The sequence below is a fragment of the Leptonychotes weddellii genome, chromosome 12 (genome assembly GCF_054177405.1).
Source record: "Leptonychotes weddellii isolate Sample4059 chromosome 12, ASM5417740v2, whole genome shotgun sequence".
Taxonomy (NCBI): domain Eukaryota; kingdom Metazoa; phylum Chordata; class Mammalia; order Carnivora; family Phocidae; genus Leptonychotes; species Leptonychotes weddellii.
The window spans coordinates 13,507,183-13,534,450 of NC_138380.1; the positions used below are offsets into that span (position 1 = coordinate 13,507,183).

The 27,268-nt window shown below is 35.1% G+C and overlaps 1 protein-coding gene across 2 annotated transcripts in view; it reads right to left on the minus strand.

Moving 5' to 3' along the window:
• The window catches only part of TRIM24 (tripartite motif containing 24), a 96,682-nt gene that overhangs the window by 20,160 nt on the left and 49,254 nt on the right, over positions 1-27,268 (minus strand). Inside the window, exons 4-9 of one of the 2 annotated variants that reach the window (XM_006740391.3) lie at positions 25,056-25,188; positions 19,367-19,483; positions 16,392-16,506; positions 13,348-13,494; positions 4,852-4,969; positions 2,158-2,324 (exon numbers count right to left, since the gene is read on the minus strand). In XM_006740391.3, coding sequence (XP_006740454.1) covers positions 2,158-2,324; positions 4,852-4,969; positions 13,348-13,494; positions 16,392-16,506; positions 19,367-19,483; positions 25,056-25,188 — 797 coding nt within the window. Of the gene's footprint in view, positions 1-2,055; positions 2,325-4,851; positions 4,970-13,347; positions 13,495-16,391; positions 16,507-19,366; positions 19,484-25,055; positions 25,189-27,268 lie in introns of both variants that reach the window. The other variant, XM_006740390.3, reaches the window with a different exon arrangement.

The following is a 27,268-nucleotide window of genomic DNA, read 5'->3' on the forward strand; positions in this document are numbered from 1 at the left end:
ACTAAGTATATAGCTAGGCAGAGCAGTGTAAAAGCTTATGGAGGAGGACAAATTGATGAGTGAAAAATGTATGAGTATTTGGCAGAGAACACATAAAAATGAGAGATGAGAGTATGAAAGAAGATTCAGGAGTCACTGAAAGTAGTAGAAAAACAATACTGTGTGAGGGAACGACCAAAAGATGTGAAAATTACTTCATTTCTATGAAGGAAAAATAGATTTCATAATACAGATTGTGTATTATATAGATTATATAGCAGTAAATCCTAGAGAGGAAAAATAAGATCAAAAGCAAATTTCTGAAATAAGTAGACCAAAGGCTCAGAGATCATTTTCTTTGTCACTGCTTATAAATAACAATGATAGAGGGACCAAGTCACACAGAATCTACTAACTGCCTCAGTTCCTTACTTCTTAGTGAAACGGCAATTAACACAAATAATGAATTTATCCTTTTTTTCACGTTAATAAACTTAAATAAAAATCACTTTTCTATCTCCCACTTAAGATAAATATTAATCATGCAAATGCTTAGTACTAGGCAATCAACTTTCTCTTCTTTTTAAATTTATCTTTAGAAATATTTTGGTACTCTTTGAAGTCTACCTGCAGTTTATCAGTCTGCAGAGGTAATGACAAAATTATTCCTCAATTTTCTTAAAATTTCAACTCTGTCAGTTGTGCTCCTGGTATCTAAAGTGTACAAGTCTTTTCCCATGGAACACTCACCAAAGACCTCTTAAATTCTTTATTAATTACTTCCTGTGAAAACGTGAGTTAAAACAAAGTTCTAGAGGAATAATCTACAAGGTGTATTAATATTCCCCTGGATTTGACATGCCTTCTTAATCAAATTCTACAAAACCGTAAGCCTGAAATAAATTGCTTTAGGTCTTCACAGAAGCAACTTGCCAAAATCAGGATCTACACATGTCCATAACTTTATTCAGGGTTGAAGTAAGAGCCCTATGAAGACCAATTTCATGTTTTGTAAATCTGCTACAAAAAATACTATTATGCCATTTAATTACTTTTTCATAAAGAACCACATTATACATTCCTCTTAGTGCTAGAAAAATACTAGTAAAAAGTTTCTTCCCTAGTTAACTGGCTTGCTTCCTTTTTACCAAATAATATAGATATTATATCTGTTTCTTGTTTTCTTTGGTTGAGAAAAAAATTCTGCTCTAAGTCTTGTTCTCAAGTAAAAGAATTCTTAGCCTACTTCTGCACACTTTAATTCTTATTAAACCCTGTTCCATTTCATTTGTGTCAATCCATTTCACTTGATCTTAGCCAAAAGGCCGAGAAGGGATCGTGTCAATCCATTTGAAGTATACCACTTCAAATCCTTCTCAGAAATAGGAAGAGTGTAAATTAATAAATAACAATTTGTATGAATTAATAAGACTTTACATTCCTGAGTAAATTTTTAGTAATTATGCCCAGGTCTAACTTGAGCAGGATGGTGAAACTCCTTAACAGAGCATATAAACTTATCTTCAAAAATCAGATTAAAAGTAAATGGAATACTTCATATCTAGTAAAAATAAGCATGGTTCATGGAATACCTGCTCAGAAATAGAGTCTGAAGAAGGGAGATTTCTAGTGAACCACTCCCCAACCCTTTCCTATTTCATTTTACCCTAATTTCTAAGATGTGCGGTGGTTTTCCTAAACACTGCATCCCCACAAATACCAGATAACTGAAGTATGAATCATTCTGAAGCACTAATACAGGAATGATGAGTTACAGATACACAACTTTACCATCAGCCATAGGCATGGGTTGTTTAGGAATGCAATGATTTATCCTCGGTTATAATTTGAAGACAACAAAGAGTAGATGAAAATAGTTGTACCAGCTCAATAAACCATTAATTTCTTTTTGCGAAGGACTAAAAACTAGGAGTTAAATCAGGGATGCTTTTGATAAAGTTTTATAGATTCATATATTTAAATCATAGATGACAGATGTCTTGGTTATTTTAAGAGATGCTGAATACAATTGTACTATAATTATCTAAGTTAGGACAGGCCTGCTTCCAAATTTACCTGATGAGAGATGGAAGGTTGCTGGATGGGCCCCTGCATTCTAGGGTTTGGTAAACCCACAGGTGCTGGCCTCCGTTGCACCTGTTGCCTCTGAGCCATTACCTGTTGCTGCATATGCTGGAGTCGTAATTGAGCTAGGCTGATCTGTGTTGGAAACTTGGATAACTGGTTTGAAGATAAACCACCTGGTGGCTGTGAATTCTGTTCCACAACAGGATTCTGCTTAGGCATTTGTGGCTGACTCTCTTTATCTTCAATTACTAAAGAACCTAATCAAAGAGAAAAAGTTAAGTTCTCAAGTTTTTCTGATAGTGAAATACCGTATTTTGTAAGGCTATTTTTGCTGAACTCCAGATTGCCAAGAAATTTTTTGGTCTCAGAAACAGTTTACACTCTTAAAAATAGAAGGCCCCAAAGAGCTTTTGCTTATGTAAGTTCTAGCTATCAAATTCTACCATATTAGAAACTATTAAAAACATTTTTTACTTATTATTAATTCATTTAAAAATAACAGACCCATAATAACACATTTTTACGAAAAATAACTTTTCCAAAAATATCAGTGATTGTTTTAGTATTTTTAAAAATCTCTTTAACATGTCTCGTCTAAAAGTTGAACTCTCCTATCTACAGTTTTTGCATTATCTGTCATTATATATTGTTTGGGTTGAAATACCTGAAGAAAACCGGCCACAAACAGACGTGTAGTTGAAAAAGGCAGGCCTTGTAGTCTGCTCAAGGAGCCTCATACTGTATCGTAACTGCTGTTGTTTATCAAAACAAAACAGGCAAACCTGACATTGGTTCTAAAACTCCACAGTATATTTCTGATTCTTTAGTATGAGCAATTCGTAATCTCTCAAATTCCTTATGTCTTCACAGTGCATAATACATCAGTTCTCTGACAGACAATACTCTGGCTTACAGTTACACTTTTAGAATTTAAAGGTGCGTCTTAATAGGTCTGATTAAAGCACAAGGCAAAGCTTGACTTCTTCAACAGTAGAGACTCAAATGTTTCTGATTTACTAAGCATAAACATCCTTAAAAAAATATGGTTATCATTCATTAAATACTCTATGTTAGGCAATATGATATTAAGTCTATGTATATCTGTAAGTCCTTTTTATAGATAAGGGATCTAAGGGTTCAGAGAGATTGAACAACTTACCCAAACTCACCAAGACATTAATTGAATGTTCATCTATATCAATATTTTTCCCTCACACTCTTCTATTTCTCAGAAGCCATGGATAAACAAGTTTGGGAAACTTGTCTCCTTCTTAGAATATTTAAAATGCAAATCTCATTGTAAATGACAATTTACACAGCTGTAAATGATAGCTCTGAGAAGACTTACAGTAAAGGATACGGTTTAATTTTATTATAGGATTTTCACAAACTTCACAAATAGGGATGCTGTTTTTATTTTGTTTTTGCTGATACAGATTTATCTAAAACTATATCCACTTATGTGTATATAGTTACACACATATTCTTAATTTTACCTATGTCTACATCATGTGGTTTTATAGTATAAGCAATATGATTTTAAGTACATATATTTCCGTATATGACATATTATGTGGATAGGTACTCTGTAGAGCTGACTGTGTGGTGGTTCAGTGGGGAAGGGTAAGAGATAGTTACTTATAAACACACTTTGTATTAAGATGCTTCTTTTTAGTAATATAGGTGAGACTGTGTGTGACTCCAGATGCCTGCTACCTCTCAATAAATACGTTGCTGCATGCACTTTGAAACTGAGCCACAGGGGTCACCTATCACCATCCTTTTTGTTCTTCTGTTGTATGGATGAGATTTGCGTAAGCTTATTGCTTCCTTTCTTGGTATATTATGACAGCACTGGCTCTCTCCCTTTCTAGCCATTTCTTCCTTTTCTACCCAGAATCTAGCCTAGGGAAGGAAAGCAACCATCTTTGATAATTTTGAAACATAGTCAATGAGACCAAAAACTGTCATCAAAGGGAATGCATTAGTGGTTGATGAAGAATGTATAGGGAATTCTTAAATTTCTACTTCTATAGCTTCCCTGTGAGAAATGAAGAGGCAAAAAGTGAAGACTTTCTTTACTAGCAAATACTGTAAGGAAGCTAAAGGAATAACTTTCTGCTGAACTGCCTGCAAAGATATTTGAGCTCCTAATCTTGCCAAAATGAGAGTCTCCCTTTGTGATAATTCAGTGGGCTCTAATACTTAAAACTGGGGCACTTTTCTGTGTGCATGTTACACTCTAATTAGGAAGTTTAAAAATATATAGTTATTACATAAAAGGCAGAATAAAAAAATGAGAAGTCTTCCCTAGCAAGATCAAGCAAATGAACCTTTAGGCGCTTCATGACTGGGTGTAAAGAATAAGTAAGCCAATAGGAGAAATAATACTATTTTATCAGAAAACATTCCAAATATCAAAAATCCTGTATCGATGGCAGTCATGAGTCAAAAGTTTTATCACCCCATTCTGATAAACCTATAGTTAACAACAGAAACAAGATTCTATGGAAAAAAGAACTTCTAAATCCCAAAGTCTAGATACCCTGTGAGTCGATATAAAGGATGTTCATATCATCCATTTAAATTTTACATGTGTATTTGTATTCATGCATCACACATATACATAACATTAATAAAATACTGGCAAAAATTCCATGTCTTCAAAACAAGGTAATAAAAACACTTAGGGGGTGGAAGGGAATACATTTTCAATAACATATCATAATCATGAAGAGTTCCAGAAACAAATGGCACTTTGAGAAAATGGACATAAGGGCCTACCTAAATTGATAATATTTTGAGCCCAGAAACTAGGATCACAGTGAAACTGGATGGTATTGTTGGTCACTGGGGAAGCATCACACCTTGCTCGAAGAAGGTGCCGTAACCGGTATGTAATCTAGAAGAAAGGAGAGACAACTAAACATTGGTGTCTTTAATCAGGCAAATAATTTATTAAGTTCCCAGTAAATACACAAAAAATGGTCTCTGGTATGTACGCTAACACAAAATAAGTAATCATATCTAAGTTATAAACGTGGATAAGTTTTTTTTTTAACATGTTAAAAAGTTTTGAGATATAATTCAATTAGCTATACTACTGAATACAAAACTGAAAAGTATCTTGAAGTGATAGGTTGGTTAAAGGCAGTTTTTTGAATTACTAAAACTTCAGAGAAGCACCAACTAAATATTTGTAAAATAAAATAAATTTTAACACATTTGCTCTTTTATTTATTTTACTTACTCTTTTAAAGAAGGATTCAAAATTTAGATTAGGGGGCTGATGAGTTATGCAAAGTACAAATTAATCTCAGCCCATAAGTTGGCCTGCTAGGGATGGTTCTCCTTGCTCCTATGTTTTCAATCTCATGTCATCACACCATACCACCCACCTCCTTCCACACTGTTGTCCTCAGTGAATACTTGGTCATTCTCCCTCAGTCCTTGAAGACTTTAGTTCCTGGCTCATTATCACCATCTCTAACATTACTTTTGTCATAATTCTTGACGATTTTAATATCCAACCAGCTGATTCTTCTTTCCATCTTTCTCTAGTGCCCAAGTACCAATAATCCTATAAACCTGAAGGTCCTAGTGCTCTTATAATTTTTCCCTGTCCTTTGATCTCACCTCACCATTAACCTTACCTGGCTGAAATCCCAGGGTCAATCACCATAATCACGTTGCATATACCCTTGATACCTCTTTCTCTCACATACTCCCTTCCCTCTCAACCTTTCCCCAAACAAAATAAAACAACCCTGGTTAGACCCAACTTTTGCCTCTGCAGATATAACTGGACTAATAAACACATGACAATTTACTTCAAGTAGGCCCCTAAGGTTGACTGGCTATCATGACATTTTTCTGGTACTTTACTTCCCTACTCTCCTAAATGACTATTTGAATTTTCTTCTCAAATCTCTAGCTCTCCTTCCTCTCCCATTCTCAATCTCAGCTGATGATTTTGCTTACAATTTTACTGAGAAAGCAGGAACAATCAGGGGCCTTCTACAAATTCTCACCACTTGTATTAGTGTTCCCTCCTATTACAATGGATTAAATGGCCATGTTTCTTTTTTTTTTTTTTTTTTAGATTTTATTTATTTGAGAAAGACAGAGAGCGAGCGTGAGAGAGTGTACACACGGAGCTGGTGCTGGGGGATGGGGTGGGGTGTAGAGAATCTCAAGCAAACTCCCCCAAGGAGCTCAGAGCCTGATGTGGGGCTTGATCCCAGGACCCTGAGATCATGACCTGAGCTGAAATCAAGCCATAAGCTTAACTGACTGAGCCACCAGGTGCCCCTAAATGGCCATGCTTCTAAAGTCAATCCTTCCACTTGTGCAACAGTATCCAACCTTTCTTGCCTACTTACGGACACTGCTCAGCAATTTTCTTCCCTCTCCTGTATCACCTAGGCTTCCATTTTACTGGATTACTCTTATCAACATATAAACATGCTTTAACTTTTCCCAGCTAAAAACAAAACTCTTGGCTCCTTTCCTCCTACCATCCATTGCCCCATTTTTCTGCTTTTTTACAGCAAACTCTTAAAAAAAACTCATCTATTTTTACTGCCCCCTGTTCCCCTCCTCCCATTCTTTTCTGAAACCATTTCCTTCACTTGGCTTTCAGCATACTATACTCTCATGGTTTTGCCTTTATTTTAGCAGCTGCTACTTTTTGGGGCCACTGAGAATAGGTTTGGGTTCCAATGCACCATCACAGCCTCCAGTGTTGGTTCTTTGTCTTGCAACTGCCCTCTTTTCTCCTATTCCCACATAGTTTTAGTGATCTCATATAGTCTCATAGTTTAAATGACTCCTTAATTTGTATCCCAAGTCTGGATCTCTCTTTTGAACTTGCATTTCAAACTTCTTAGTCAACGTCTCCACCTGGCTGTCTGACAGGCACCTCAAATTTAGTATGTCTAAAAGGGAACTTCTGATCTTTCTCTTCAAGTCTTTTTGTCCTATAATCTTCTCCATCTCCATTATTGGTAGCACTACTTTTCCGACTGCCGAGTTAGTCCGTGGTTCCTTTCTACTTCTCAAGCCCTACATTCAACCTGTCAGCAAATCCTACTGGTTCTCTCCTTAAAAGACATGGATAACCCTACCAGTTTTCCCATCAACTCTATTAATTCTCCTGCTACCACCTTGGAAAAGCCACCTTGCTGCAGTAAGATTCAACTGGTCTCCCTTATTTCTCTCTTGCCCTCAACTACCTCTAATCTATTCTCAGTAGCCAGTGACTGTTAAAATATAAATCATATTCTGTCCTTCTTCTCCTCAAGTCCGTCTCTCCAATGGTTCCCCATCTTAGATTAAAAACTAACGTCCTCGTAATGAATTACAACGCTTGTGCTATTTGACTTTGCATTACTTCTCTGACCTTACTTGTACTACTTTCTGCTCCTTCACTCTGTTCCGGCCCCTCAGGCCTCCTTGTATCTATATCACAAAAACTTCCACCTCTATATTTGCACTTGCTGTGTGCTCTGCCAGAATTTACTTCCCTTGAGTATTTACTTCCTACAGGGCTTGCTTCCTCATTTCCATCAGTATTTGCTCAAATATCACCCTCTTCAGATAGACTTACATAACTAAAACTACAATCCCCACCTCAATGTTCCCAGACTCCTTTCCTTAATTTACCTTTCTCTAGAGCACTTAACACCATGGAGCAGTATACATATTTTATTTATTTCAGCACTGTCTCTCTCCACTAAAATGCAACTCCTTGAGGGCAAAGATTTTATTTTGTTTTCTGTTCTCCCAGTGCTTAGAATGCTGCCTGATATGTAGCAGGTATTCAATAAGTAAGTGTTGAATACATTTGTTTCAGTTGCTAAATTATGTCCAACAGCTATACTAAATCCTGAATAAGAAACCACGAACTTATTTTGGGACTGTGTGGAATACATGGCACAGTATTTAGCAAACAGCACGCAACACAATGCTCTTCTCCCTAAGTTTTTCCTCCCTTTAATTTTTTACATCCTCTAACAGTTCTCACTGTAAAAATGCTAACCAAAATAATTATTCCAAGAATTTTCCTTCATAAATACACGCGTTTTACCATTTCCCAAAATTTAATCATTTTGAAATAATTTTAAAATTGTTGAAAACTGAACTCTTCACCCAGATTTCCCAACTGTTAATGTATTAGCACATTTCTTCGAGCGCCCGCCCAACTGCTTCTGCACTATTATTACTTGTCTTTTTCTGAACCTTTTGACAGCAAGTTGCAGACATGAGGTTCTGTCTACCCCAAACACTCCAGTGAGTGTATCTTAAAACATAGATCCTCTTAACATAAGCAGCAAGTTCCAAATTCTAAAAGCAGGTTTGTCACAACACTACATTCCAATCCAAAGGCTTCATTCAAATGGCAACTCTCCCAACAGGGTCACTTCCCAGAATGCTATCAAGGAATACAGGGTGCATTTAGTTGTCACTTCTCTGCAGTTCGTTAGTCTTTCCCTGTCATTTATGTCCTTGATGGCTTTGAAGAGTTCGGGTCTTATATTCTGCAAGATGACCTTCAACATGGGTCTGAGTGTAGTTCCTCCTGATCAGACTTAGTAAGGCATTCTTGTCAGGAATCCCACATAAATGATAATGTGCATTTCTTAGTGCATCAGATCAGGAAGCTCAGGATGTCAATCTGTCCCACAACTGCTGATACAAATCCTTATCACCTGGGAATTTTGCTGCCCAGTTTCTCCACCTTAAATTCACTAGATTTCCCCCTTAGTAACTGATTAGTATTTTGCAAAGAGGTATTCTAGGATTACACTGAAATCCTGTTCCATCAATTCTCTACTCACTAGATTAGTATACTCTGATCACTCCTTAATTACCTCTACGATTGTGACCAAATATGCTTCTTCATATCTACTATTCTATAGTTATTGATTTACACTGTGACATAAACTTTTCCCTTCTTTATCATTAATGCAGAAAAAGTGGTTAAAATCAGAAATGTGAGCACTTTCTTAAAAGAAAAACAGCTCTAAATAAAGGGAACTATGAGGTAAACCCCTTGGGACATACCTTTCCCTCCTTCCGGTACTAACTAGACTATAAATCCCTTCTTTTGCTATTGAGAAAATAAAAGACACATTTATTTACAACTCAGATAGCTACTATCTGCAAATTAAGTTGTGCCAAGGTCTAAAAGTAATATTAAACTTGGGCAAACTATTCATTAAGTAACATTTTTTTTTCCTGATGTATTTTGCTGTCAAGATAGAAGACCTCTCTTACTGTCAAATTATTTTATTACCCATCTAAAATGTAAACCTTGTCAAATCTCCTGATACATGTTTTAGATAATTCTGAAAAGTCATAAAGCCTGGCTGGTATAGAAGATAATGCTTCATTAAATATACTTTTTTTTTTTTAAAGATTTTATTTATTTATTTGAGAGAGTGAGAAAGAGCACAAGCAGGGGGAGTGGCAGGCAGAGGGAGAGGGAGAAGTAGGCTCCCCGCTGAGCAAGGAGCCCGAAGCGGGGCTCGATCCCTGGACTCTGGGATCATGACCTGAGCCAAAGGCAGACATTTAACTGACTGAGCCACCCAGGCACCCCAATGATTCCTAAAATATACCTGTTAATCCTTTCAGATATATCTGAACTTAAATGTACTCAGGTTTCACACTGAAAACTTAGCTACTGTTCAAAAAGCAAAACATGAAAAAACTTTTTTAAAATATAAAAGACATCAAAACAGCTTTCCAAATAGCACTGCTGTATATTATCTCCTTTCTATTGAAGTTAAAATAAAGAAGAAATTAAGTATCTGAATTTCCAATCCTGTAAAAATTAACATGCAGAGAGTTTCTGACAGATGTCGTATCTGCCATTTTTTCACCATCAATCTTTTGTTTCATTCCTATACATCAAGCAGTCATTAACACAAAATTCCTACCTTTAAGAAGTATAAAATCTAATGAGAGTCACAGAAACATACGCAAATATAATAGTAGATAAAAATCAGTATGATTTTTGCACAAAGTATGATGAACATATGCACAAAGGATTTGCAAACAGAGAAGAGAAATTCAATCCAGTCTTGGTCATGAAAGGCTGCCAAGAAGAAAGGAAGACAAACCTAAACTGAAGCTGGTAGTCTCTAAAAAGATGAACATTAGTTATTCAGGAGAAAGAAGAGGCATTCTAAGAAATCTACCAGTACCCAGGCAAGAGAGCATCATATACTGTGAGCCCCAAGGATTAGAAGCAAGGTGTTGGCATTGAGACATTCAGGAAAACATAAAGAAGGTCTTCAAAGAATCATTAGATGGGAGGAGAGGAAAAAGGAGAAAAAAGATTGTAGAACTCCTTTTTACTACTTATAACTTAATAGTTTCCTAATTGCTATTATTATAGAAATATTTACTGCTAGTAAAAAAAATGATAGTGCTTTACTCTCCTGGTCTTTCTTCTGTCAATATTTCTTGCCTTCCTTCTAAATTATATAAGGATAAACTCAATGTTAACAGGTTGACAGAAGAATCCTGAGGAAATACTGTGAAAATGTTTCAAAATATATTTAAAACTGGACTTCTGAAAAGATTCCACTGTTGCATTGGGTTTTGTTTTTTATTAACCATAATTCCTATAGCAAAAAGATGAACTGAGAATTCCAAGCCGAGCTTGAAATTTCAGACCTGCAAGGCATTTCTTCTTATTTTTTTAAGCACATAAAAGCCATCATTTAAAGGATAACCTGAGTAAACATGGCTATATGTACCAAGCATAAGAACTATGAAGAACAGAGCTGTAGGATACAGCAAATTTCAAATTTTTCAAGGTTGGAAACCCTTATAAGTGTCTACAAATAATCATGAGCCTCAGCTCTATATGCATTATAGGCAAATTATTTTATTAACTACATTGGCTACTGGTAATGCCTTAAGGCCCACTTGGGTTCCATAGGCTTTTAAAAATTAGAAAAAAATGATTTAGTCAATTGGGTATTGGTTCCTTATAATTGATTCCTTATAATTTGCTGAACCCATTTTTTCCTACATGTAAAATAAAACAATCTCCCTCTCTCCTATGTCAAGAAATCATTGTGCAAATTAAGTAACCATCTTCTATTTTTACTTTTTCTCTTATTATAATTGTAAACAAAATCATAGAATAAAATCAGAGAAATTTTTAAACAGAAGAGACTATCTGTATGAATGTCTTCTTACACGTATGTAATAACAATATTCAATATTCCTAATTTTTCATTCATAATTGAAAGACAATTCTCTAATTTTCTACTTTTCTTCTTTTTCGGTTTCACTTTCAGAAAAACATTCAGGAAAACAGAGAAAATAAGTACTATATAGAAATTGTTTTTCATACATCAATAAAGCAGTTTAAAAAAGAAGACTCAAGAAAGAGTGTATCATTGAATATTATGAAAGAAAAAAATTCTAAGAGTAAATACAATGCATGATTAGGAATAGTTTTAAGAAAGAGTTACAAATCAGTTTTTTAATAAGTCTTAAACTCAGTGTTTGAACCTAGTTTATAGAAGTTTATCCAGGAGTACATTTTCTTATTTCAAAGTGGTTACAGAAAAATTCTGCCACCTGATTCCAGAAATGGAATAGGTGAACAGAAAGCTGATTTGGATGTCCTAATTTGATTTCAAAGGCTAATTCTCTGTGGGATCCTTAATAAAATGAAGGTAAGGCGGGAATTTTTCAGAATGTTTATATGGTTCGACTTCCAGTGGCTACATATTTTCAAGATCCTTGCTACTAAAGGCATAGTTGACAGATCCGTGGCATTAGCATCTCCCAGGAGCATGTAAGAAATACAGAATCTGGCTCCACTCCACACTATTAAACCAGAATCCTTGGGTGATTAGTAGTATGCAGTGACTGAATATTTTCAGTAGCAAGGTTATAGATTACTATCAAAATTGTTCATCTAATAACACAGCCACTCTTCTGTAGCAAATGGGGTTGAAATATACAGTACCACAGATGGATGCCAGAGTAAATAATGTACTGTCGACAAGAGAAACACAGCCTCTAAGCTCAGGTGTCCAAGATAGAATTCTGGTTATATACCTCTTAACTTTGTAACCTTAGGCATGTGACTTAACTCTGTGCCTTGGTTTCATCATCCATACAATAAGGATGGACGGTATACCTAGCCTTTTTTTTTTTTAAAGATTTATTTGCAGCCTTGACCTCACGACCCTGAGACCACAACCTAAGCCGAAACCAAGAGTCAGAAGTTTAACTGGATGTGCCACCCAGGTGCCCCTAGCTATAAAAAATGAGCCAGCAATTGCACTACTAGGTAGTGCAAAGGATACAAAAATGCGGACTCAAAGGGGCACATGTTTATAGCAGCATTATCAACAATAGCCAAATTATGGAAAGAGCCCAAATGTCCATTGACTGATGAATGGATAAAGATGTGGTGCATATATTACATAATGGAATATTACCCAGACATCAAAAAGAATGCAATCTTGCCATTTGCAATGACATGGACAGAGCTAGAGAGTAGTATGCTAAGTGAAACAAGTCAGTCAGAGAAAGACAAATACCATATGATTTCACTCATATGTAGAATTTAAGAATTTAAGAAACAAAATAAATGAACATAGGGGAAGGGGGAGGCAACCCTTAAGAGACTCTTAATTATAGAGAACAAACTGAGGGTGGACGGGAGGGAGGTGGGCAGGGGACAGGCATAAATGGGTGATGGGGATTAAGGAGGGTACTTGTTCTGATGAGCACTGGGTGTTATTATAAGTGAGGAATCACTAAATTCTACTCCTGAAACCAATATTACGCTGTATGTTAACTAACTAGAATTTAAATAAAAACTTCAAACAAACAATACCCCCCACCCCTCAAAATGATGCATAAGTTTAAGTGAAATATTACGTGGACAATGTTTAGAATTAGTGTCTGGCACACTGTAGGTGATCAGGAAATATTTACTATTATCATTATTTTTAGTATTAAGTTCAATAGCCACTCAGAGAAAACCCAGAAAAGAATAAAACAGGAATGACAATGGTAGATTAAAACTGAAGTTATACCTAAACCATGACAGTTAAATATATTTTTAAAAACCAAAATATTTTGACCAATTAGAAATAGGTAAAAAATTAGAAATAGGTAAAGGGCAATGCAGTACAAACAGACTAATAATGAACATTTCTGAATTTCAAGTATTCCAATACCTCCACTGTTTCTCTGCGGTTTGATGGTGCGTTAAATGCATTACTTAGTCTATCTTACCAGTCGCTTGCTATAAAGTAACGCTGTACTGCTGCCACTGGAAACTGCCCATTTAGAAAAATGCATGACATGTTCCAATTGTTTAGAAAGTCCAGCCACTTCCTGCTGTTGTTGCATAAGTTTCATGCGATGGTCCTTTGCAAGGCTCTGAAAAGAAGAAAATGTCAACATTCGTCCTGCATATAACATACTTTAACGGTCATTTCCAGATTACCAAATTAGAATAACTGCCACCTCTGAGAACCCAAATAACAGAAACTTAAAATATGCTTAGTGTTTTTCTCCCTTAGTATAAAGGATCACTCTCACTGCCACAAAAAACTGTGCCCCAATACTGCAGAGCTGCTGCTGCTGCCACCACCATCACCACTGCCATTCCTGCCTCTGCATCCCCACTTCCACCCCAGGCCCTTGGTCTAGTTTGACGGGTTCTGGGAATTTAGGTCTCTGTTCATGCAACTTCCAATATCCAAAAAGGGACAAAAGCCATGGATTAACTATGACAGAGTAAATGCCTGTTAAATTCAATATTCGCAAATAAAATAGAAGTATCATCCAGCAATCTTCATAAAATTACCAGATCACACAATTTGTGCAATCACAGGATTTCACTTTTCAGGCATTCCAGTCTTGACTGCAACCACTCTGTGCCCAGTCATGCCATATGGTAGACAACACTTATACTTTGTATGTGGTTAGAAAGGGATATGATTTCTGTCTATTGAGAACTACCTTGGGAGCCAATTGATAAGATGACTAGAGGAGCCAATGCATTCTCAGAAAAACTACATAAAAGCAGAATACAGAATACCTCTAAGCGAAGTACATAAGCAAGAACACAGATTAATCAAAAGTAGAGAGCATTGGGGGTGCCTGGGTGGCTCAGTCAGTTAAGCATCAGACTCTTGGTTTCAGCTAAGGTCATGATCTCAGGGTCCTGGGATACAGCCCTGCGTCAGACTCTGTGCTCAGCGGGGAGTCTGCCTAGGATTTTCTCTCTCCCATTGCCCCTCCCCATTTGCGTGTGTACGTTCTTTCTAAAACAAATAAATGTATCTTAAAAAAAGAGAGACAGAGAGAGAGCGCGCACTGAACTTGGGTTGTTTTAAAGTTCTTTATCCAAAACTCTTTGTCTGCAAGGAAAGGGGAAGACAGTAGGGTTTTCTACTGATCCTGAAGTTTAGCAGTAAAATTGCTACACTCTAATATGGATTTACATTCTCATTAAAAAAAAGGAACCTGGTTCCTGACCCTAGTCAGTTTCAAATTTGGAAAATACACAGGTGAAGTGAATTAAGGGAAAAACTGCAATGATGGTCAATGGCTTTGTCACGTCTAATTTAAGTTTAGAGATTACTTATTTTTTACAGAGGTCAGAAATATCCTAAATGTTTCTTTGGAGACATACTAGAAAGAATATAAGTTCTGTTGACTCTGGGAGAGATTGCATACTGACAACGAGAAGTTACCTAGTTACTTGAGTCTTCTATGGTAACAACTATTTGGGCCGATTTCTGGATTCTTAGATAAAAGTGGCTACATTTGTTTTAGGAGGATTCTGTAAACCAGGAGAATGGATACGAGGATCAGAGTAAAACTGTATAGAACTGTAAGTCAATAAAGTTGATTACAAATAATACTGATGACTAGGTTCATTCCCAGAGATTTGGGATCTGGTCATCTTTTGTTATCTTCAAGTGATTCCGATTTACAGAGAAGTCTGGAAAGAGCCACAGCAATGTGTGCACTGCTAATCTCTGAGAAAGCAAATCTAAGTGATGTTTGATTTTAAGCAGAGCTTGGAAAACTTTTTAAATTGTTTAAATGCTTCTATTTAAAAACAAAAAAAGAATCAAAGAACCTTGAAAAAATAGTTCCCGTAAATGAGGTTGCCTGGACAGAACACTTCTTCACTAAATAAGTATCTGTTTCCAGAAGAACAGAGAATTATTTTAGTCTTTGTTTCTTGTATGTCTGATAAACCATGGGAATGACCATGCTTTCCCAGGAAGGATAGGACTCTCTGACAAAGACCTTATAATTTTGTCAACTACAAAATAAAGAGTTTGAACTAAATTATTTTTAGGAGTGTTTTTTTTCTTTTTCTTTTTTTTTTTTTTTTTTGCATCTTTAAACATCAGAATTCTTACTCTCTTCTCATTGTAAATTGCTGCTTTACTGTGAATTCTTTCTGCACCAATGTACTAAAAGAATACTAAAATACCATGCAATTAATATTACTTTAATATACCATGAAGAAGCTGTAACCTCAAACACTGACTTTGGATCCTGACCTTCATGAGTGTAATAAAGCCCCCGAAGACCATATCTTTCTTACCATGGTGAGAAACAACTATCCTAAGTGCCTTGAACAACCCTCGCTACATACTGCTTTCACAGTTAAGACTATAAAGTGTTGAAAGCAGAAGGCATATCCTTTTACCTAATTTCTCAAAAGGTTAATTAAATGTGTATGTCTGAAAATGAAATACGGCTTTGTTATCATTCTAAGAATTTTTGCTCAATTGCACCGCTTCGGGGACCCAAAGTTGTTACTTCAATGAATCTAAAATGATTAATCTCTTCAACATTTACAGAGCTCCTTCTTCAAGCAAGGCATTGTGCTTTGTGCTACCAAGTACACGCTAAGCCATAAACTGTCAGCTACAATGTAGAACTGGGCAAAAGAAAACTTGGGAATGGGGTGCCTGGGTGGCTCAGTTGGTTAAACGACTGCCTTCAGCTCAGGTCATGATCCCACGGTCCTGGGATCGAGTCCCGCATCGGGCTCCCTGCTCTGCGGGGAGCCTGCTTCTCCCTCTCCCACTCCCCCTGCTTGTGTTCTCTCTCTCGCTGTGTCTCTCTCTGTCAAATAAATAAATTAAAAAATCTTTAAAAAAAAAAAATAAAACTTGGGAATGGAAAAGTATTATTGAGTCATAAATGGAAACAATTATATGAAAAAGGGATTCCAAATTCACAAATACATGAAAAAATACTATATTAAATTGCTACAACATACTGTCCCATTAACAGTAACTTACCTCAAGCTGATGCAGTAGAGCTTTTCCTTTTTTATTTATTTCTACCATCAATGTAAATATAGCAACTTTAATATCCTGTTCCACCTGCTTTTGATTTTGATTTACTTCGATTATCCTGAAAATTAAATGAAAGAGGGGAAAAAAATCTAAAATCTAAGGCAGAATATTGTTTTCTAATATTTAAAATTGATTTTTTAATGTAACTTAGGCCAAGTTTTGTTTTAAACTCTTAAAAGCTCAGCTGTTTCTAAGGGTCCTTCAGTTTGAATCGACTTTCCTGAAGATGACATAGCAGAAATGTAATTCTTCTGAAAGACACAGTCACTTAATTCAATCTTAAAATCAAAATGTATAAAATTGTAAGAGAATGAACACATTTTAAGAAAATATGGTTTGGAAAGATCATGATGAAAATCACCCAAGAAAATCAATACTTGGCCTAAAAGGTGGACAAAAAAAAAAAAAAATGATTTATAAACAAGAAAACCATGACTCTGAAAGTGTTTGATTGTATCCACTGTAACTAAGAAGTAGGAAAGTATAAATGTGTCACCCTTAGTCATCTGAACTGGTACAGCATTCATTATACCTGCACAGAGGCAAAGAGAACAATAGTAGTTTGCTACTTTTAATAACACATTTGTCTTGAAATAAGCAGCTAAATACTACTTTATGTTTCATCAACTACCATGTACCGTTTCTCCTTTGATTAGAGAAAATGGAATGCTGTTTTCATGGAGATTGAGATAGACAGAAAGAAAATACACAGCATCACACCAGACCATCTTATAGAAACAGAAGAGAATAATGGGACACCCACACTAAACATTTTGAGATAAATAAAAAGTTTCATTTCTCCAGTCTGTTTCTCCAAAAGTTACCCACTGAAACTTAAAACCAATAGGGCATGGATTTTATTCTCTGTTGTAAATTCTTTAAGGTATTTAATTGGCACCAATATTGGCTATGAGATCAAGAAACCCAGACAGATCTGGGAAGCAAATAACCCCCTGAAACAAAACGAAACAAACCCCCCAAAACTAATTTAAATCCTCATGATGGTTGAACATGATGAAAAAAGGACAAGCAATGCTATGTTTGCACATGCATAAAAATGAATTAATACCAAGTAAGCCAACCCAGTAAATGTAATCCTTTTATAATCAGGTAGTCTATACAGATATGAGCAATTAGCATTTAATCCAAGGATTCTTTAAGTCTTACCACAATTCAAAAACCAAAATCCTTCCATTCAATAATGTATGACTTTGTAGAAACAGCATAAACCATTAACAGAAAGGTAAAAAAACAAATTTGGAGAATTCACACTACCTGATTTGAAGACTTACTATAAAAACCTACAGTCATGAAGAAAGTGGGGGTACTGGCAAAAAAGAAAAACACAAGAGAACAGAAAGAATAGAGTTCAGAAGTAACCTTATACTTATGTTGTCAACTGATTTTCTACAAAGGAACCAAGGCAATTCAATAGCAACAATACAGTCTTTTAAACAAAAGGTGTAGGAACAAATGGACATCTGTATGTTACAAAAAAGTGAACTTTGGCTTATAGGTCACACCGTATACATGATAGAATAAAAGTCAAGAATATATTTTGTCAAGGGTGGATCTTTTACACAAAATTAGTTATTTTACAATTGCTACCATTTGTCATTTATATGGTAGAAGCACCCAGAACTATCTCTATCATTCTGTAAATATCCTTTACACATTTTCAACTACTCAGATAAAAAACTTTTAAACCCACCACTTACTCTATTTGGCAAAAATAGTATTGTGATTAGAACATGGTAAATAAAACAGTATTTGGTTAATACACTTGTTATGTGAAAGAGAAAGGTAAAATGAGAGCTGATAAGAACAATAAAAACAAAAGACACAATAGAACTGTATTATCACAATGACTAAAAATGGGTATAATAATAATACTGAAGCATCAAGAAGAGGGTAAATTATGCTTAAGAATATCTTTAAAAGAATTCAGTTAAACCAGGGAATTACTTGGAAAAAATTCCCACCATAGCCATGCTCCAAAATGACAAGTATAACAGATTATGATGATTGGTCTTAAGGAAGATGAACCACGAAAGATTTTTTCTCTAGGAGTGATTCAAATCCCCTGTGAGGACTCTCTTATTCAGGCTCTTTCTAAAAAGCATTTCTTGATTTATTTAGGTAGTGATAGGTTTCTTTTGTATGCAAAACAACAAAAGAAGGGAGATATGGGATTTCATAGGTGTTGTAAAGGTTGTAAATATGTCAGTGTGGGTTCCAAATGGGATAAAAAAATGGGGAAGACAGACAAACTCCCTCTTCCATGTGGAGGTTAGTGGTTTACTCCCCTAATCACTGAATTGTGAGATATGAGCCTTTGTACAGTTGAAGAGGAGGACTCCTATGGAAGACAAAAAGTATAACAGGTAACATGTAGAAACTATGTAAGTATTGTATCTGATAAGGAATAAAACGTCTGTGAAACTGTTTAATGGTGTCCTAAGATCTCCACTTTATTGCAGATAAAAGATGAAAGCACAGAGAAGGCATCTCAAAGTTGGCCAACACTTAAAAAAGCAATTTTATATATATAATCAAGTAAAGTATTTTACCGTACTGGTAAAAACAGTTGATTTTGTTTTTAAATCCTGGCATTTCTTTAAAATTTGAAACACCAGATAATTATAAATTATCAATACCTACCAGATAAATGAGCCATTACTCAATGTAGTTTATTACCAACAGTTTTGAAATTTCATGGCTGAAAAGAATGTTTTCCAGCCCAATTTCCAGAAACCCAGTTTTTGGAGAAGTCTTATGAACTACATGTTATTAGAGCCATCTAACAGCTTACTTGGACCTATTTTACCATGAGCTAAGTAAAATGTCTGTTCTAAAAGTAAATATACTTAATACATTATATAAAGATGATTTTTATAATACCACAAATGTAAATTTACCTGTTTTGGATCTGATTTCCTGTGAATTTTATGTATTTTGTTTTTTCCATCAGTTTGGTGATTAGTGTATCTATGATCACTTTCTGATTCTGAAAAGCTTCTTCTATAAATTGGTATCTGGAAAGATAAGTAAACAAGCCAATTATTTCAAGCTAATATATCTAAAATGAGGAAAAGCCCCCAGATAGAAACAATTTAAGATAACAAGATTATAAAAGATGTAAATAATAATAACCTTTAAAAAAACATTTTAATATATCTCTAGAAGGCAGGTTTTTCATGCTCTCAAAATTATCCCTAATGAGGGAGTCTTTTTTTTTTTTTTAGAAAGAGGGAGTCTTTACAGATATTATTCATGGATACTCTAAATTATTTTGGAAATTTGGGGAAGATACACATTTATCATTTATAGTTTTAGAGTCTTAGAGAGCTCACTTGGCTGACCTGGCAAAAAGTAGTCACAGATATTTAAGTAGATTTATTTACTATTTTGCAATTTCATAATTATGAGAGTTTGATGCTGTAAACACACATTTTAAAGATCACTGTTAAACATTAGGTGGTTGTGCCACAGAGGTCACAAATATATGCCTTTGGGAAAAATGGAAAGAGTAAGAAAAACTCTTGATGTTATGCCTTGCATGCAATAAGGCTTCAAGCAATGTAACATACAGCACTTTAAAAAATTTAACTTGGAAGTCAACATGATAACCTCTGACAAACTATGTAGATAACTCAAGAGTAGCTCCAGGGAAATAGTAATGTAGAAGATAACTAGTTTTATTATTTTTTCATAAAATGCATAAAATACAGTATTTTACATAATATGATTTAAAAGTGCAAGTGCACTTAAATCAGTAAGTATTATAAATAGGTTTGCCAGCATTAGAAAAAAGGGGAACACAGTTAATAATTCTGTTGGATTTCCTTTGTATATAATGCACTCTTTGGGACCCTGATATAGTGTAACGTTAAATGAAATGCTTAAAATAGTCATTGTTGTCTTGTTCCTAAGCTTGTCTAAAAACTTTCAATATTCCAGTTACAATGTTATCTAGTCCTTTTTATAGACAATCTTTATCAGGTTTAGGAAATTTCCTTTATTCCTCATTTGCTAAGATCTTCCTAATGGGTGCATACACACTTTTTTTTTACAGAATGTTTCTTCTGTCTCTATTGAAATCATCATGTATCTTCCCTTTATTCTTTTAATATGAATTACATTAATGATTTTCAAATGTTAAATGAACTCTGTATACCTAAAACAAAGCCAACTTGGTTGCAATTATATTGTCCAAAAATCACAATACTACTGGATTTGGTTTCCTACTTTATTTCTTAGAATTTTCACATTCATTTCATGGGTGAGACTAGTCTGTCATTTTCTATTTTTATTCCCCAAAAAACAAGTTGGAGAGAATTCATTCTTTTATCATTCTCTGGACAAGGCTGTATGTATTTAAAGGTGTTCTTTTTACTGCACCTATGTTGTTGATTCATCAATTAAGTCATTTGGGTCTGTAGTTTTCTTTGTGAGAAAGTTACAAATTATGGATTTACATTAAAGGGCTATTCTGGTTTTCTAGCTTATCTTGTGTTAATTTGGTTAAGTTTTATTTTCTAAGAATTATCCTCTTTCAAGTAAAAATTTTCAAATCTATTGACAGATAACCTTTTCATAATTTTAAATGCCTTTAGAGATGTGTTCATGCCCCTTTTTGCTCCTAGCATCGGTTGGGTGGGCCTGCTCTCAGTCACTCTTAAAGGAATTTGTCAATTTACTAGTCTTTTGAATGATTTGAATTTTGACTTTACTTCATTAATGTCTGTACTTATCCTTATTATGTCCTTTCCCCCCATTTACTTTAGGTTTAATATACTCATTTTTCTAATTTGAGGTAACTGTTTAGTGCATTTACTTTTTATCCTTACTATCTACTATATACACTTCATGATATCTATTTTCCTCTCATCATGGCCTTAACAATATATTTAGGATATTATTTCCATTATCATTCAGATAAAAATATTTTCTGATATCCATTGGGATTTCTTCTTTGATGCTTTATTTACATTTATTTCTAACTGCTCATTTTGAAATAATTTCTGAGTTAAATCTGCAATGGTACAGAGATCTCTACCTTTACACAGCTTAGTTTTTCAAAAATTGACTCATCATAACTCTTTAACACCTTAATAATCAGTACGCATTTCCTAAACACAGGGTATTGTTATGCAACTACAGTATAATAATTAAATGTAAGAAAATGGACACCAAGATAATACTCTTACCTACTCTACACATCATATTCTAGTTATATCATTTGTTTCAGTCATGTCCTCTAAATCACTTTTCCCCTTCTAGTCCAGGCTGCAGTATGGGATCATGCATTGCTGCATTTAGCTTTTGTATGAATTTCATTTCTTCACTTTCAAATTTTTGGAGAATTTTCTCATCTATTATTATCTTCTAGATTTAATTGCATTGAGTTTATGTTAGACTTTGTATGATTTTAACCCTGTGAAATTTAAGACTGCCAATTAAATTTTTTCTTTTGATGTTTGAAAAGAATGTGTATTATTAGGTGCAGTGTTCCTTAATGTCCACACAGTCTTTGCTAATTAGGTTATTTGAATCTTACTGAAATATCCTGATTTTTAATCTGCTTGTTTTGTCAATTATTGAAAAAGTATGTTAAAATTTCCCACTCCATGGATTTGTCTATTTGTTCTAAGTTCTGTCATTTTTTGTTATATATTTTAAGCCTATGGGCATATATATATTTAGAACTGTTATATCTTTTAAATGGAGAGCCTTCTATTGTATAAAGTGTCCTTTGTCTCAAACAAGTCACTTTGATATAACAGCTTGCCTTTGCTTAGTGTTTATGTAGTGCATCTTTTCCTAATATTCTTTCCATATACTTAGGTTTCAGTTGTTGTTCTTATAAAAACAGTAAATAGCAGATTTTCTATTCTCTTTCTTACCCAGGATGAAATCTTTTAATTTGGAACATTTTATCCATTTACACTTATTATAATTACAAATATACTTATAGATTTACCAACTTACCAAGTCCTTATTAAATCCCATCTGTTGTCTTTTTTTGGCCTATGTTCAGACTGATTAATTACTCCACTTCCCCTCTCTGTTAACTCTGATAATCACAGACATTTTTACTATTCTTTTAGTGACTACTCTAGGCATTACAAAATACAGATCTGGACTCACCATCTAATATTAATTTGTACTTTTTTACCCTTTTGAGTCTTAGAACACGAATTCCATATCCTCCTAACATGTCTGTTGTGTAATACACAAAACACACACACGACACATACCAATAAAACATTTTTGTTACCTATGTCAACATGTACCCAGATTTACTCATCCTTAACCTTTTTAATTGCTCTTCATTCCACCATGCATTAACAACCATTTCTCTTTTGCCTAAGGTATACTTTAGTGAGGTTTTACTGGGGATTTATTATCCTAGTTTATTTTGTCTGAAAATGTCTTTCATTAATCTTCATTTTAAAAAATGGAGTATAAAATTTTAGTTCTGTAATTATTTTCTTTTTGTACCTTAAAAATATTTCTTTTTATCCTGCTGGGGATTTATGGGGCTTCCTTAACATGGGCTAGACATCTTTCTTCAGTATTACCACATTCTAAGCCATTATATTCTGTCCTTAAATGTTGCTTCCTTCCCGTTCCCTCCCCCTTCTCTCTTCTTGGGCCCCAGTTACACCCTGTATTACTACTACTTCTACTTTCATCCTTCTACTTACCATGCTTCATTCTGGATATTTTCTTACTTTTCTTCTAGTTCATTAATTCTCACTTCCTGCTATGTCAAATCTGTTACGGCCACTAATGAGTTATTTTCAGTTATGGCAATTTTCAATTCTGGATTTTCCATCTCATTCTTTTTTATAGTTTTCAGTTCTCTACCCAAATTTTCCATTTTGTCTCTTATCTTCAGTATAGAAAGATGTAGCCCTAAGGGTCTTTTTATATTATTTGTTGTATCTGCTAGATTTTGTTCACTATGTTTAATCTCCTAGAATACTCGATTACTTCTAATTATGTGTTGGACAATTTTGCAAAATTCATTACTGAATAAATCTAAGGCAGAAGATGATGTTTCCTCTCTTCAGGAAGGATTTACATTCGATTCTACCAGGGCACCAGCAGTATGATATCAATTTACTGTCTGGGTACTAAAAAAATTTGATGCTGAGGCTTCAGTCCCAGTCAGGAACTATTTAGTATAGTAGCTAGTTCATCTTTACTGTAATAGTGTAGACTTTCAGGATTCCAAATCAAGGCAAGGAGAAGCCTTCCACCCCTGTAATCCCTGAACTCCAATTCCTATCTTCCCAGCCCTGTGGCCTATCAGAAGTGTTCCCCAATCTCCTGGTCAATGCCTCAAAGGGGAAAAAAAGCTCTTATCATTCTCCGTTCCCACTCCAACCTGATCTAGTAATTTTTTACTAATAAGCTCTAAAAATTTTTTATCAATGACTTCTATATTTTGTCCAGGTTTTCTAGTTATTCTCACTGGTATGGTTTGGTCTAAATTGCCTAGTCTGTCATTATTGGAACCCTAGACCAATTTTTCTTTCTTTCTTTTTTTTTTTTTTAGTTTTTATTTAAATTGCAGTTAACATACAGTAAATAATATTAGTTTCAGGTGTACAATTTAGTGATTCAACACTTACATACAACATCCAGTGCTCATCACAAAAAGTGCACACCTTAATCCCCATCACTATTTAATCCATCCCCCCACCCACCTCTCCTGTGATAACCAGCAGTTTGTGAGCCTAGACCATTTTAAGCAATTTTATTTGTATCAATCAGAATCTTACTATTTATTTTTTTAAAGATTTTATTTATTTATTTGACAGAGACACAGTGAGAGAGGGAACACAAGCAGGGGGAGTGGGAGAGGGAGAAGCAGGCTTCCTGCCGAGCAGGGAGCCCGATGAGGGGCTCGATCCCAGGACCCGGGGACCATGACCTGAGCCGAAGGCAGATGCTTAACGACTGAGCCACCCAGGTGCCCCCAGAATCTTACTATTTTAAATAAATCAGTGGTTGCTGACTCAAATGCCTATGGGAGGTCAGATTTAAAAATAAGCTTTGGTAGGAACTATAATGAATTGGGAAAGGCATGCCTCGTTCTACAGAACACTAAAATGAATTCCACCCAAATGCTGACATGCAAGTGTATGGGGCCCAAAGCCATAACAGGTTCCAAATCCAAAGATCTAAATTTTTTTTCTTATTGTAAAATCTCCTCATTTTACAAACAACAATTTGGCAACAAATTACATTTATTTTCCAATAGTGTGTAGGTCAGTGGTTCTCAACTCAGGGTGATTTTGTTCTGTAGGGCATTTGGGAACATCCGGAGACATTTTTGTTTGTCACAACTGGGAGGATGTTACTGGAATCTAGTGAATACAGGTCAAAGATGCAGCTAAACACCATACAATGAACCAGAAATGCCCCCACAACAACTATTAATAGCACCTAAGTTGAAAAATCCTGGAACAAGCCAACATATTGCTGGCCAAACAAAACTTTTTTGCTGACTGCCATTTGGCTGGGGTGCCAGCAGTCCTCTATTCCTCATAAAGCTTATTATAAATATAAATATATAATTAAAGATGCCAGTACCTATGCTCTTTATGCTCTAATAACTGGCAGTCCCGGCATGTCAGTTTATCACATGTTTCACAGTAAAGCTTCAGCTGCTCCTTCTTATGAAAAGGACAAAACACTGGTCGCTGACTGGTCACACCAACTGCCTCTGCAGAAACAATGGGAGGCAAAAAGAAGAAAATTAATGTAACTGAACACTACATAATTACTACTAATTTAAATTCGAATCTACTGAGATATAAAATAGCTATAAACAGTTTCTGACACTATCACTACTACTAGGCTTTATATATATTAAAATAGCATCGTATGGTGACAGATGGTAGCTTTGCTTGTGGTCAGCACAGCATAATATATAGACTTGTCAAATCACTATGTTGTACATCTGAAACTTATGTAACATTGTGTGTCAACTATATTTCAATTAAAAAAAAGAAATAAAATATTAAGTATTCTCAGCATTTTAGAAGGAAAAGATAAATAAGATTTTCTTCCCAGAAATTCAAATTAACTCAGGAGAAAAAGAAAGTATATAGTTAAAAATATGCTTTATGAAATTAAAAAGTCTTAAGAAAATAATCCAGGTAAGTGAGTGTGAATCAACTGGATGTTTTCTACTCCAAATATGGGAGGAGATAGTTTTAAATGGAATTCAGAAAATCTAATAAAAATGTATAAACAGTGTGATGGAAAAGTTATTTTCCCACTTCTGTAAAAAATCCTTACAGAGGGTATGGTACCCATTAACACAGAAATAATCATAAAGTTTTCACTATATACTATAGTCCTCCATGTAACTTCTTTTTAATTTTCTTTCTTTTTAAGAGAGAGCACACAAGTGGGGGTGGGGGCAGAGGGAGAGGGAGAGAGCAGGACAGGGGTCTGGATCTCACAACCCTGAGACCACAACCCGAGCTGAAATCAAGAGTCCATGCTTAACTTAAGCCACCCAGGCGCCCCAACCATATAACATTTTTCAATTTTTTTTTAATTATTAAAATATAATGTATTATTTGTTTCAGGGGTACAGGTCTGTGATTCATCAGTCTTACAAATACACAGCACTCACCACAACACATAATCTCCCCAGTGTCCATCACCCAGCCACCCCGTCCCCTCACCCCTCTCCACTCCAGCAACCCTCAGTTTGTTTCCTGAGATTAAGAGTCTCTTATGGGGGTGCCTGGGTGGCTCAGTCGTTAAGTGTCTGATTTCGGCTCAGGTCATGATCCCGGGGTCCTGGGATCAAGCCACGCATCAGGCTCCCTGCTTGGTGGGAAGCCTGCTTCTCCCTCTCCCACTCCTCCTGCTTGTGTTCCCTCTCTCGCTGCGTCTCTCTCTGTCAAATAAATAAAATTCTTAAAAAAAAAAAAAAAGAAAGAAACAAGAGTCTCTTATGGTTTGTCTCCCTCTCTGGTTTCTTCTTGTTTCATTTCTTCCTCTCTTCCCCTGTGATCCTCTGCCTTGTTTCTCAAATTCCACATATCAGTGAGATCATATGATAATTGTCTTTCTCTGATTGACTTATTTCGCTTAGCATAATACCCTCTAATTCCATCCATGTTATTGCAAATGATAAGATTTCAATTTTTTGATGGCTGCATAATATTCCATTGTATATCTATACCACATCTACTTTATCCATTCATCTGTCGATGGACATCTGGGCTTTTTCCGTAGTTTGGCTATTGTGGACATTGCTGCTATAAACACTGGGGTCCAGCCATATAACTTCTGAATAGTTACCCAGAGTGACAATAAAACTGAGCAATGCTTATGTTATAATGTTAAATAAATAAAAAAAAGAATACAAATAAATATAATTATTGATTAAACAGTAAACATCAGTTATGTCACTAATAATCAAAGGTAAAATCCAAACATTTCAGAAATAATTCCACTTCCAGCAATACCCACTATTAATAACCTGTTATGTGTTCATCTGGTTGTTTTTCTATGTATATAACTACATACATTAGTAGGTACTTTCTTTTATAAAATTTAAAAAAATGGCATTACACACACTACCTTATAAGATTTCTTTACTTAAGAACTCTTAGATACCTTTCCTATTTTGTTTTAGTTTGAGAGAGAGAAAGAGAGCGCGCGCACACGCATGTGCGCGCTCACACATTGGAGCAGGGGGGAGGGGCAGAGGGAATGAGAGAATCTCAAGCCCACTCCACGCTGAGTGTGGAGCCAGACGTGGGGCTCACAACCCCTCAGAT